We start from the raw sequence: 14,482 nt of genomic DNA on the forward strand, positions 1-14,482 counted from the left end.
CATCACATTTAAGATTCTAAGAGTTGAAATAATGCTTAAATGTACATTTTCAGTATCTTGTTCGATGGAAAAGTGATTGAAGTTAGTCCATTGAACGGGTTAAAATTCCCAAAGTATGTATTACATATAAAATTTTAGTTATTTTTTGTAATTTAATAATATATTAATTCAACTTACCGGTTACCATGTCAATAATAATTTATAACAATACAAATACCTATGAAATAAAATATTGACACCGACAAACTATCTCCGCTCAGAATCGCTTTTCGTATAGGTACAATGATACTATATCATTTATGTATTCATTTTGGAAATTATAACATCCTGCTAAGCTAAAATAATATACATTTTGTGAAAATGAAAGTAAGTAGGGTAGAAAGGCCGGTTCTGGGTCCCCCCCGCTTCACCACACCCCCGCCTATATCGCGCCACTCTGCGCCACCCCGCACTGATACCGCGGCACCCGCCAAACCTCACCCATACCTCGGTAACGTACCAGACCGACCCCCCGCCTCACCCCCCGCCATACCTCCCCCGCCTGTACCCCCGCGGTATGCGCCACCCCCACCCCACCCTGTCTATACCATGCTACCACGCGTCATCACCGCCTCACCCCGCCCCTTCCACCACTGATACCACGCGAGTCTGCGGCACCCCCGCCCCACCCCGCTCATACATCGGTAACGTATGCCGCGCAAACCCCCCCGCTTCACCCCGCCAATGCATCGGTAACGTCACTGATACCGCGGCACCCCCGCCCCACCCCGCCCATCTATACCATGCTACCACGCGACATCACCGCCCCACCCCGCCCATACCTCGGTAACGTACGCCGCGCAAACCCCCCGCCTCACCCCGCTACAACACCGCAACGCCCCGGTACATTAGACGCTCGGCGCGGCGGCCGTCCCGTCCGCGGCGCGCTCTGTCCGCCGTCCGCTCGACTCGTATTATCACTGACGGTGGCGCCATCTATCCGCTAATCGGACGGACGCGGTTTTTCGAATTTTATCATATTATATTTCAACATTACCATGTTAAAACGTTACCCCCACCACTTATGCTGTATACCTCGAATAGATTAAGTTTAAATAATTGATTGCGCGGATTTCGTACCCACCAAGTTAATTATTTAACGCAAACCAGTAACACTACAACCGCATAACGTGAAACTAGTGCGTTTAATTCTGACGGTGAAAATATGACGGGAAAAATTCAAAAAATCGTCTCGGAGGCTTGCGGTGAACGCGAGCGCGAAAATATACGACGTTCGTCGACCGTGCAGTCGCCCATCGATTTAATCGACTGCTCGAGCTTTGTCATCGACTTTTCGGGTCGCAAATCCATCAACATTGGACTTGACGCCTCGGACGTTTTCAACGTGTGCGTACAGATTATAACGCCGTCGAGGCATGTATGTATAATAAGTGTATTCTTACATAGAATTTTCTCACTTCTACCATACATACTCCCGAACATAACCAATCCACCGGTTAAAAGTCGCGAGAGACTTTTTCTCAAAGACGAGAATAACACGCTTTCCAGAACTACATATCGCGGCGAAAGTATGCTCGTCGTCGAATCACGCCTACAACAAGGATGTCGTGTGCTGTTGAGCGAGCGCGATCTATTAAGAATGCACGAGATACGATGGGCCGTCAGCGAATCAATCTCCCGAAAATCTAACGTGACGCGCTGCGCGGTTATGGTGCAAATCGATCAGATAGCTACACATTTGAGTACTAATGTTTACGTCGATAAATCGTCCACGGTAGAAGAAATTGCAACAGCCACCAGTAATGTACACAGTAATCTCCACACGATGAATATATTTTCAAATAGTGAGAACAGTTTCATAAACCAGATAAAATTGATGGCCAACAAACAGCTGGCATTGTGTTGGGCGGCCAATATTCAAAATAACAGTACTGCAGACTACGTGCCGAGTAATGGCGACGTCAATGACATCGAAGAGGTGATTATTACACGCTTTTAAAATATAATATAATATAATTTCGTATTATTTTATTCTAGAATATTTTATCTTATAATATAATTTTATATTTTTTTCACAGCTTTTAGCATTCCATGAGAACGAAGGGCCCGTGATGTACACGTCATATTGAGACTATTGTCGACAACGTACAACTTGACCTCGACATTCCGTGATCGTCGGCCGCCGATAATATTAAGATAATATTAAGATGAAACACATGTATAATAATACCACATAATAATAATATATGTATATATATATATACCATAATATGTACCATCTGTTTGTGAGATACTATTATCCTCCACGCACATATATTGTACAATGAGATTTGTTCATGCGTTGTACAATGCATAAATATATATATATATGTCAACAAATATAATTATAAATTATAATATAATATTTCAAAAAAAAAAAAACGCGTTATATTTTTTATTATTATTATTTCATTTATTACAAAAACAAAATTACAAATATTATTTTTATACATATAAGCGTTATATACATCCTACGGGTAAAATGTGAACACATATATACCGTACAAGAGTAGGATGTATTTTAAAAAATAAGTTAATATTATATGTTATAATATTATATTTTTCTAACTTCTCTGGTAAACGGATTGTATTGAATCACGCGATCATGAATAACCAGACAGTAGGCGGCTGTATTAGCGGGAAAATTATTGGCTGCTTCTATTTCAAGACGTAAATCCACGTTAGAAATTTTCGCATCGTCTGTTTGTCGCGAACAATCTATGCATATAAACGGTCCCAACTCTTTATATTTTTCTCTCGAAAGACAAGGCTGCGAGTTATTTCGCTCGTAATAATGTTTTTGGAAATCGATATAATTTTGATAGAACATCGTAAACAGGTTTTTGTCGAAACTCTCGTTGAAATCCTCGTACGGGTATTCGACCGAATTAATATATGCTTTAACGTTTGTCAGCGAACATGCATCGTAATCACCGCTATAACCGTCCGACACGCTTCCCGGTGTATTGGTGAGAAAAGCGATTATTAAACACCTAGGTTTTTCAACCTGCGAACAAGTTTTAACCATCCAAGAGTGTTTGCTCGTTTGTGGTAGATTCGGGTACTCGCAAAGCTCCCAATTTCGAAACGCACAATTTATCATTTTTTTGCTATCAATGATTTTCATCAGCCTCAATCTCTCGCGGTCGTCGACTTTGACCACTGGTACTTTCCACAACACCCGCGTTAATACAACTTTGACTTTAGCAATCATAGTTTTAACCGACTCGGTGGCCACGTCCCCGCCTACCACGCTGGTGTAATGTAGCGCGCTCGTGTCCGACATCGATCTATTCAATATTAGTTGTTGACTGCAATTCACCAGTATACGCTTGTAGTCCTCGCAAAAACCAAAAACGTGTTTTAACGGGATACAGCCGCTGAACGTGTCGTCTTTCATGAAATTAGCATTTTTGTTAGTGATGTCCCATGCAGCGTTTTGTAGGATATTTTCATCGGCTGGCGAGTACGAGCAAAACCCCTTCATGGCGCTAGTAATACCCGGCTTCTTAACGCGTTGTACTTCTGTAGAGTTTATTTCGTATTTCATCTCGTTAAACAAATTACTCAAACCGTTATGCGCGATAGTTATCCCAGTTTTAAGTTCTGCAGGCCTTGTTATTTTACCCTCTATATAGATAAAACTTTCGCTCGGCAGCGTGTGTGCATCACGATTCTGAATGGATATGCGGATTTCATCGCCATTGTTTAGTGCGGACGAGGAAAACGGTAAAAAAGAATGTAAAAACATTTTGCGTATCGGAGATTCGTTAACATACGCCCCGCCAACGTCCAAGAAAGATTTGTCCATAGTGTGTGCGTAATATTAATATGTAATATATATTTACTTGGCGGCAATTAAGCGTAAAAATTTACGATTGACTAATGTCAAATTTTTATTTTTTTTAATATTATTAACTTTTTTACGAACAACGACCTCGGTGTACTGTGGTGTGTGTCTGACGACAGCCGTAGCTTTAATGCGGGAGCCGCCATTAACGACCGCGTATTTATCTACATTAAACTTCAAACCCATTTTTTATAAGGAGCCGAACGTTCACAGTTTCACCGCGAAAATCAATTGATTTTCCGTTTTGGTCAGTCAACGAAACTCGCACGTAATCAATCGTATTTGTTTTCAGTTTATAAAGCACACAATACTTCGGTATTTCGACTATTTTATAACCAGGCGGGACGACCGGATAAAATTCGTGTATCGTGTGCGATTGCCGACCGTTGTCGAATGAACCCAAAGCCAAGTTGCATTCGACTTTTATCGTGTTGACATTCATAATTTTCACCACACGATCGGATTCATGTCTACGATCGCGCGCCAAAATTCGCCTATCGAAGCCCAATAACGGTGCAATGCTATCGTCAACGTTTAAGTCGATTTCACTATTACAATGCAGCGTACATTTCAGCGTACTGTTATCGGTCGACAGACTGAAAAAACTTACACCAACGCCTTTCAAAAGTTCCCGTATTTTTGCTTCCAAAGCAATTATTTCGTAACAGCCAGTCGGTATTTTAATCTTAGTGGTCACTCGTTGGCTACCGTGAATAATATGCAGAGTATCGCATCCAGCCCCAACGTTGGGTATAGAATTATACGTTTGTACACTCAGAAGACCGATTTCCGATTTACTCCCCACTTCTACGGGCGGGAAAAAATTACATTCCAATTCGGAGCTGGTACCGCTCAACGAAACTGTTTGAGACGACATTTCGCAGACACTATGCACACTATCGAAAATGTTAATAACGATAATAATATAATTATTTTTGCTTTGCGGTTAAAAATTTTAAACATAAATGCCCGCAGTTAAAAGTATTGAACGCTTGTTCCCTCACGTAGTTATATTCAATATCACAGCCCTTAAAATATTTTTCCAACTCTAATGGCGGACGGAGATTGCCAAAGCTATCGAAATATAAAACAAATTTCCCGATTTTTTTATAGCACACCCAATGCGTGCCCTTATTTTTTTCAAAGTCTAGATTGACAACCGCAGCTTCTTCACGTCTAGGTGCGGCGGGCAACTTGTCAACACAATATACGCCTCTGAAATGAGGTATTTTCGAGAGTTTAGCATATTCAGTAATTTCGAAATCGTAAAGGGCGCGATTGGGTAGAATTAGTTTTTTGAAGACGACGATTTTTTATTAGATTTAATTTTTCGTAATTTCTTTTTTTTTCTTATACCCGTGGTCGGTTTCTTACGCTTCTTGATAATTTTTTTCCCAGACCCACTGCCGACACATTTCCGCGAAGCAACAGCGTTAGATTTCCGCGCGATAGTATACGAGCCCGCGCTTTTATACGGGCTCAGATACAAGCCTTTACCTAAATGCACGGGTGAGCCGGCATTCGATCTAATGCCACGAATCGTTCTAACGATGTTGGCAACACCTCCGGCCAGCGTTCCGAGTGCTGAAAGTCCCGCCAATACCGGTATTAAAGTTAATGAACCTCCTGTTTTTGGAACTCTGATGATACGTGGTGGCTTATTCTTATTTTTTTTTTTCGATCGGACGCCCGCAGACTTTACATGTTTCCGCGCGACACGGACAGTTGATTTAATCAAGCTGCTCATATTCGGTGTCCCGACACACGATTTTATCGATTTTTTTAACGCTTTTTTGCACACACCGACAATATTAGAAAACCCACATCCATCACCGATTTTCCGTTTAGCCTTCATTCCCGTAGTTACGAGCCACGCGGCAGCTTTTTCTTTTTAATCAGCGTCGTTCGCTTCCACTCTGCTCCAAGCACTTTCTTCCAAAATTCTGTCCGCCGCGCCGCGTACGGACGAAGAATTACTTTTATCGTAAGCTATATCGTGTTCTCTGCACGCCGAATCCAACCCGTTTATTCCTGGCTGACCAAGAGCGAGTCTTTTTTTTAAATTTGTCCCAGGACCACAATATTGATAGCCGGGGATATGAAGTTCGATCGGTAGACTATTTATTAAGGTGTTCAGCAGACCTGCACCACTATTGGTCTTGACCTTCGAACGCGGCAACATTATATGAGCACCTCGCTCGAACGTCAAGTGTATTTATACAATGCGGTTCGTGGACCAAGTGATAAAGCTCAAAGTCGACAATATCGACCCGCTATCGTTATGTAATAACTGGGCTGCGGCGCGTCCGCCGAGACATGGCCCGCTGTTTCCGAACACGATACGTGCGCTGATCGTAGGCCCGTCCGGGTGCGGTAAAACAAATCTTATTTTCACGTTATTGGTTCACGAGAACGGAATTAAATTTGAAAATGTATATATTTATTCGAAAACGCTAGATCAAGCTAAATATGTAATGCTCGGCGAGATCTTGAGCGGTGTTCCAGGGGTTAAACTATTTAAATTCAGAGATAACGAAACGGTGATTCAACCGGAAAAAGCAATACCTAACTCAGTTTTCCTGTTCGACGATGTAATAACGGAAAATCACGGTATCATCCGATCATACTTCACCAGATCTAGACACAATCTAATAGATGTGTGTTATTTAGCACAATCGTATTCGCGGGTGCCGAAACAGCTAATACGTGATAACGCAAATTTTATTGTACTTTTCAAGCAAGACGAGTTGAATCTAAAGCATGTATACGACGAGCATTGTTCTGGAGACATAAAATACTCGGAATTTAAAGATTTTTGCATGACATGCTGGCGGGGAGGCAGATTCGAATTCGTTGTTATTAGTAGCGAAAATGAACGCGATAATGGTCGGTATAGGCACGGTTTCGATAAATATGTCGTTATATAATAAGGCGGCACACAGGAATTAACTGCATTAACTCAAGATCATGGATAAGGTGAACAACTCGCCAGTATCAACGCCTACGATATTGACAGATATAATTCAAGCGAGGGCAAATATAAAACAGAAATATAATGCGTTAAAAACGGGTAGATTTGAAACGGATACGTTAATTAATAACACATTTAGTTCGATTATTGGCCCGCTGAGCGAGATAAAATCAAATATCAAAAGGTCGCCTGTACAGACGTTCCCGCCGCCGCCGCCGCCGCCGCCGCCGTCCGCCCTGTCGTCGAGGGCGTCGACATTACCAGATGTGGGTCATGCTGTGAACCGTTCCCCACCACTTCAGCTCACGCCTACATCTTATAAAGATTTGAATGCACGTTTTGGACCTTGGACCAAATCGCGGTTGGACCGAATATACGGACCTAAACAATTAATAAACAACATATTTCAATTGGGTAATAAAGAAATACTATTTATCGATAACGTGATACACATTGGAGGCGATACACGTACATACCCAGTAACGGGTGGACTTATTGATTTATTATTCCTGAAGACCCCAGAGTCGCGAAAATATACGCAAGCAGATTTAAATACATACAAACTGATCTTATTTCAAACATCGGCGCATAGAACGTCAAACGGTGAACGTATTCGTAAATCTGGAGGGATAAAATATAAAATAATTTCAAATTTGTTTTCGGAGGAAAATAATATTATCACTGGTGCGGGTATTAATATGCGATTACAAAAACACAATATAATATATTGGAATAAACCTAACGAGCTGGTCGATAGACTGCGTCTATTGTATTCGTCTCTCGCGGCCGGTAATACGGGGGTTCGTAACGAGATAATATCGATTTGTGAAGAGTTGGTCGAAGCGCGAATATTGAAAAAAATTCCCAATGTCTAAACGTGTAATCGCTACGGAACTTCACGCGCCGGCCCGAAGAAATTATCCGCGACGTCATGTCGTCGTTTACGGTAAAAACGATTTATTCCAAGCAGACCTTGCCGACATGCAACAATACTCCGCTGTGAATAAATCATATAGATTTATCCTGATAATTATTGACTGTTTTACTAAACGGGTGTGGGTTACGGCCTTGAAGACTAAAAAAGGTGAAGAAGTCGCGGCTGCTGCTAGTAAAATCTTCGCACAGAATAGTCCTAACCTGTTACACGTTGATCAGGGGACAGAATTCTACAATAAAAATTTTAAAGATTTAATAAAAAAGCACAATATAAAAATGTATAGTACTTTCAGTGTGCTCAAAGCTACTATAGTAGAAAGGGTTATTCGTACAATTAAGGGGCGAATGTTTAAAGAATTCACTAGCAGAGGTTCACACGCGTGGATCGAGATTTTACCCTCGGTAATCGATGACTATAATAATTCGATACACAGAACTATCGGGATGACTCCGATGCAGGCTGATGCACACCCGACGAGTGTAAAATTAAATTACGATGTTGAAAAAACCGTGAAAACAAAATTTTGCGTTGGAGACAAAGTCCGCATTAGCGTGTACAAGGGCGTTTTCACCAAAGGATATTTACCCAATTGGTCTGCGGAGATATTTACTATTATTAAAGTGAATAAGACTTCGCCTAGTACATTTATCCTTCAAGATTATACGGGGAGTCCGATCGCCGGTGGGTTTTATGCCGAAGAAATACGCAAAACATTGTGGCCCGACGATTATCTGGTGGAAAAAGTAATTCGTACCAAAGGCCGACGTGTATTCGTTCGCTGGCTAGGTTTTACGGACAAACATAATAGTTGGATAAATAAGTCTGATCTTAAAATATGATCACAGTTACCACGAGACGATGGACGCGTTTGGAGGTTCGCCGGCCAGCCGGTTGAATAAAGTCATCGCAGATATGGGGGAAAAATATGAAAAATAACTCGCGTCACACGTCGATTTAATCGAGATAAATGACGCGAAAATTACTACACTTGACGAAAAATTTACAAAGGAACTAGCTATACATAGTAATATATTCGTGGTGAACGAGAAAAAAATCTCGACGCTTGGTGACGGGGCTCGAGTGATTGAAATGAAAATAATGCAAATAGAATCGACATTCGTGCCGACGGTCGATAAATATTTTTCGGATACCAATAGTAAAATTGAATCTTTAATCGGGTCCGTAGAGATTGTAAATAAAAATAACAAAGATTTGAAAACTAACTTGGCTAATGCGTACGCCAGAATAGTTATGCTTGAGGATAGAATCGATGGGTATCAGTATTCATTGAAGTCTTCCGCTAGTAAGACGTTTTAATATATAATTATCTATATATTATAATATAGCAATAGCAATCGCGCGAATTATGTCGTCAGCTATTCTAGATATCCAGTGTGTGCTAGGTCCGAACTCGAAATACATGATAAAAGAAATGTCGGTAGTGGACTTAGAGGGGCTGGCTAGCCAACACTGGATTTTTAAACACTCGCGGACACCCAATACAGCGAAAATCGAAGCTGTCAATATGTGGTTGTTTCGTAACTATCACCAACTATCATCGGATTGTGGAGATGTCCAATATACAGAAATCCCGCGGATTTTGAATTCACTACATTTCGAATGCATTTACGTGAAAGGCGAGGAAAAGCGACAGATCATAGAAGGATTCCTTCCCGATGTCAAAATTTGCGAGATGGGTGGAGATTTGGACTGTCCACGACTAGATCAACTACACGAGAACGGTTTTGCCGGAAATATACAACACGAACCGTGTTGTTTACACCATAAGAATTTAAATTATACGCAGTGTACATATAACCGAGTTTTCAAATTGTTGAAATGGTTTAAAAAAAATACGTGAAATAATATGCTATATAATTTAATTTCTGTACATAATATTTCTGAAATAAATGTATATTATATAATAGTCTACTGCGTTTTATTACACAGATATGTGTGTGTGTATTTATGTATATGTATATATATATATATATATATATAATTGACATCTGGGTTCTACGTTCGCACGGTCTCACGGCCGACTCCGCATTCCTTAACAAATCTTTTAAAAATAATTTGTAGAATAATATAATATAATTTCTGTATACACGATAATATTATATTTAACCCTTATATATATATATATATATATATATTATGGGTACAAATATCGAGATTTGTCCACACAAATAAGCCACATCTGGACGGACGGACATGGACGGGGTATGAAGCACCCCGCCAGCCTGCGTCGGCGGCCCGGCGGACACACATGGCCAAGACAGTGACCGTCGGACGATCCGACGGATGCACGTGGGCGAGACGACACATTCCGATGTGTATACCGGTCGTAACGCGCAGGATCCGCTCGAGTATCGACCCTTTTATTTATACACATGTGTGTATATCAATCGGTGTACCCGCTCAATATTGCGCACGCCGAACGGTATAGGTGGGGGTGGCCGTCGATGGTGATAATTTTGGACACTTGTCCGCTGTCCACTCAATATTGAATCAGTCCTATTTTCTCTACAGCACAAAACAGACCTCTCCAGATATCATCACTCGACAGTTCAAAATATAAATATTACAACATCTCCGTACGAATAAAGTGAGTTTTATTTAATTATTATTATGTACTGTCGTATTACACGAGCCTAATGTCTTGTTAAAGTCTAATGTCAGTGGAGAATTGTTATATCTTATATAAAATTAACAGACGATATTTTTTTTAGTTCTGAATTCATCATCATTCAACCATATCAAGACGGCTACATCACACGACTCTACACACACACGACGTCTAATTAAAAAAGTGAGTTAATTCAATTGATTTAAATAATTTACTTTTTTTCTAACGTTTATTTTTTTCTGTTCACAGTTAACTATGGATGTTTTAAATTCGCTCCAGCGGCAGACGAACGTGTTGAATCTCTCTATTGGAGAGCTTACAAAGGACATCGAATATCGTGTACAATCCATGAATAATGTGGAGACGAAATTTGGAACGGCTGTGGCATGCGTCTTACAGGATCCGGCTGGCGGTGGGATAATCAATGTATTTCTCCCCAAGTCGGTGCAATTGCCGAACGAGGAACTACAACGGTACAATGAACATGAGGCCGACCCGGTAAACCTCATTTTTCGAGGGATGAGTAAAAGAATCTTTATTATTACATTCGTACCCGCTTAACCCCGTTTTTCGGGCGATGTCTAATGTAACGTAAATATTTTTATGCCTTGTTTTTAATAAAAATTTTAAAAATATGTTATTGTTCTCATTTTATCTAGATCCTATAATTTTAAGTGTAGTATAATATAATTATATACATTTAACAAGTTATATAATTATTCTTTCCGAGATGAGTTGGTTTTAAAAAATATATTATTTAATAATTATTATAAGGTTTATCATCGCAAATATGATATATTTTATATTTATAAGGTTTTATTATTAAATAGTCTGTATTTTTATTGTAAATGCTTAACTCCAAAGATTGACTGATGTAGAAGTGCTAGCCGTCAGAACACCGTATGTAGGGATATAAAATATCCTCACCCGCTTCTTATCGCGCCGCGAATGAGCGGGGGTTTTTAAAAAATAATAATAATAATAATAATAATGTTGTCAAGACCTCGGTATAATATATCGGATAAGTATGTATGAAGATAAGGGTAAGTATAAGATAAGATGATGATGAGAAGATAGGGATAAGATAAAATATGATAAGGATGAGAAGATTAGGTTGCGATACTAAAATAATAATAATAATTTAAAAACACGAGATTAAATACAAAACGTAGTTAATATAATATTTTAGCATCGTACACTATCATATTTTTATATACAACGGTTGTATTTCACGATTATACATTATATATATATATATATATATTTTATCAGGTTATATACCTAAGTATGCAGCAGACACATTTCACAATTATACAATTTATACAGATATTTTAATAGATTATAAATATATATACAGATATGAGATCATTGAACAATAATAACAATAACAATAATAATAATGACAATATAATAACAATTTAAAAATTTATGCGGTGATGACCGTGTGCGTACGTGGAAATGTTATCGGGTAGCACATGACGCTTATCGTCGGCCCTGTTTAAAACTAGTTTCATAGTCCTAACCGTACGCATTTCGTGTTTAAACGACCGTATAGAGACATTTTCCCTATACGGCGTGAATGGCATGTAGCTGTAAACGTGGGACGGATGTGTGGTTGACGGTGAATTTGTTGCAGACGTTGAGGCGTTCCGATGAATTTGTGCTACAGCTTTCAGCGCGGAGTCGGCTGCGATCATTTTCCCCATATTTGCGTCGAATTCGTCGTCGCATTCGTCGGATTCCGCACCGTCGTCCACGTCGGCAAACAAACACCTCTTATGCTCGGCGAAAGTTAGGTGATTTCTAATAACGTGTCTCATGACACCCTTCGCGCGAATTGTGACCTCCTCTTCCACGTCGTACGCATAAGACTTGGCGCGCAAAGCTACAAATTCGTAGACTGTACGGGAATTGGTTTCATTTTTAAAAAGACCCGGCACCCGTTTCCTCAAAGTTGAATAACATTTGTGGTCTCTCGGTAAATTGGAGGTATCCATGAACTGCATCAGATTCGAGTTGTCTAATAAGTCGGCGTAAAAATCGTCTGTCACCACGCGGTAGAATAGTGAATCTGAAACATTTAATAATAATAATAATATAATATAAAACTGCGTTAGACTGCATTAGTTCGATATAGACGTACCGGTATCTGTGTAAAGTAATTCGATCTTATCTCCGTAATGCCTCTTCATAACGTCATAGTGAAATCCGTACATTAGAACTTTGCTGAGTTCCAGTACGGTAAATCCTATATATATCGGCTTACAGAAATCCACTTCTTTACTGTGCTGCGTGACCGCCGATAGATTTTCGTTGTACGTCGTGCAGTACTTGAATGTGGGACGGTTTATCAGCTTTCGCATCCTAGCGGGGCAAGATACGAGTTCCAAGTTGAATCTGGCCCGCATATTTTCCATCGATTTCCCTGCAGACATACAATAATCATGTGTAATATTCTCGCCGTTAGGGCTGGTCAGAGTAATAATCTGATAGCCGTTTAACCACGAGTATATTATGTTTTTGTAGGACGCAAGGCCACTTGCGTTGATGATAAAGATGTTGACAAGGTTGTTATTAAATAAATATAGACTGATGAAATATTCTAAGTGGTTTATTAAAATATTCTTCAGTAAAAATTTACTAAGTCCAAATAATTAAATTGTTACACAAAGTGTCGTGAAGGTGCTCGTAGTGCAGTGGAGAAAACACGTCTGAATACAGGCCGTCTCCGGTCTGCTTTTATAAGGGCCCAGGCTCTCCTACCTACCCCCCGGTCCATTGTCTTATCCATAATGCGTCGTTGCGGTTATCGATGTCCCATGTACACGTGTGAACCTAATCAAAATGATGATTCATTCCACGAACCGTCTATTATTATCTGTTGCACTCCCATCCTGTTTTCTGGTTTTTGAATATATTCACATATATCTACTTTGTGAAGAGTAATCCCCCATATCCTGTCGTTATATACATGGCTTGTGGTTTTTTTAATGTAATGTTTATGATTTTATTATAATATTATTCTCGATTAATTTTACTGTTCAGTGATTCATATATTTATAGTCTAGTTATTATATATAAAATATTGTATGGGTATTTTACGCTTTTTAGCGCCACTCCTTACTACCTATGTTATTGTGTTCCTCTTGCTTGTATCGTTTGAAGGAAACGGATACCATCCGTTACACATGATGTAAAGCTTGTACCGTTTAAAGCTCGGAAAAATAAAAATTATAAGTAAATGGTTAAATTGTGAAATAAATGTATAAGAAAACATACCGAACACTGAATTATTCAAATCTTTAAAAAATTGTTCTTCAAATTTGTTCGCCGCCTGTCTGCGTAATTCAGTGTTAAAATTGATGTATGGCGCTAACCACGGGGATTGGCGGAACTCCAACACTCTATGTGTCTGTAATACGTACGAAAAAGTTATAAGATGCGATTCGTATACAAATAATAATAATAATAATATTAATAATCACTTTTTCGACTACCACACCGTGGGCCATGGCCTGTTTTAAATTCATATAATGAACTACATAACGTTCTTTCCTCGAAAAAGTGACCATCAACTTTTGCACGGTTGACCCGCGCGGTATGCTGGCGTGGGGCAAGAACGGCATATCGTTGTGGGCGTCGTGCAGGTGTTGCGGATACGAGATGTCTACTTCATAAATTCTACCCACGTCGTCCGACTCGCTCATCCACTCCAGCTGGGCCAGCGCGACTTCCGGATTCCCTGGGTACCATGTGAAATCGCTAATAGGCATATACTTGCACATCGCGTACCCGTACAAATTGTTTGCTAAATTATTATGGAAAAAAACGGATTAATATACGCGCATATATAATTTATATTATAATATAATCACCATCCAAGTATATGAGAGACGTGCTAGGTTCATCGGCATTGTATCCCGGCGTCGCGGGATTGTTGGCACGGGCGTGACGCCTACTAGCCTGCACCAGTCCCCCGCGCGTTCCTGCCTCAGTAAACAGAACTTTCTCGAAATCAGTTAAAAGTTCAAGTTGAACTTTCGTAAACTTAAGCAT

General features: G+C 39.8%; 2 protein-coding genes across 2 annotated transcripts; one reads left to right on the plus strand and one right to left on the minus strand.

Annotated features, from left to right (window-relative positions):
* The first annotated feature begins 1,412 nt into the window (after nucleotides 1-1,412).
* On the plus strand, nucleotides 1,413-2,370 carry LOC107882444. Its single transcript, XM_016800790.2, has 2 exons — nucleotides 1,413-1,978; nucleotides 2,079-2,370. The coding sequence occupies exons 1-2, from the start codon at nucleotides 1,571-1,573 to the stop codon at nucleotides 2,127-2,129; spliced, it is 459 nt and encodes a 152-aa protein (XP_016656279.1). The 5' UTR covers nucleotides 1,413-1,570; the 3' UTR covers nucleotides 2,130-2,370.
* Nucleotides 2,371-2,593: 223 nt separating this feature from the next.
* Nucleotides 2,594-3,850, minus strand: LOC103307875. The gene has a single exon (XM_008180290.1). The coding sequence runs from the start codon at nucleotides 3,848-3,850 to the stop codon at nucleotides 2,594-2,596; it is 1,257 nt and encodes a 418-aa protein (XP_008178512.1).
* Nucleotides 3,851-14,482: the final 10,632 nt, after the last annotated feature.

Source organism: Acyrthosiphon pisum, unplaced genomic scaffold (genome assembly GCF_005508785.2).
Source record: "Acyrthosiphon pisum isolate AL4f unplaced genomic scaffold, pea_aphid_22Mar2018_4r6ur Scaffold_20676;HRSCAF=21801, whole genome shotgun sequence".
Taxonomy (NCBI): domain Eukaryota; kingdom Metazoa; phylum Arthropoda; class Insecta; order Hemiptera; family Aphididae; genus Acyrthosiphon; species Acyrthosiphon pisum.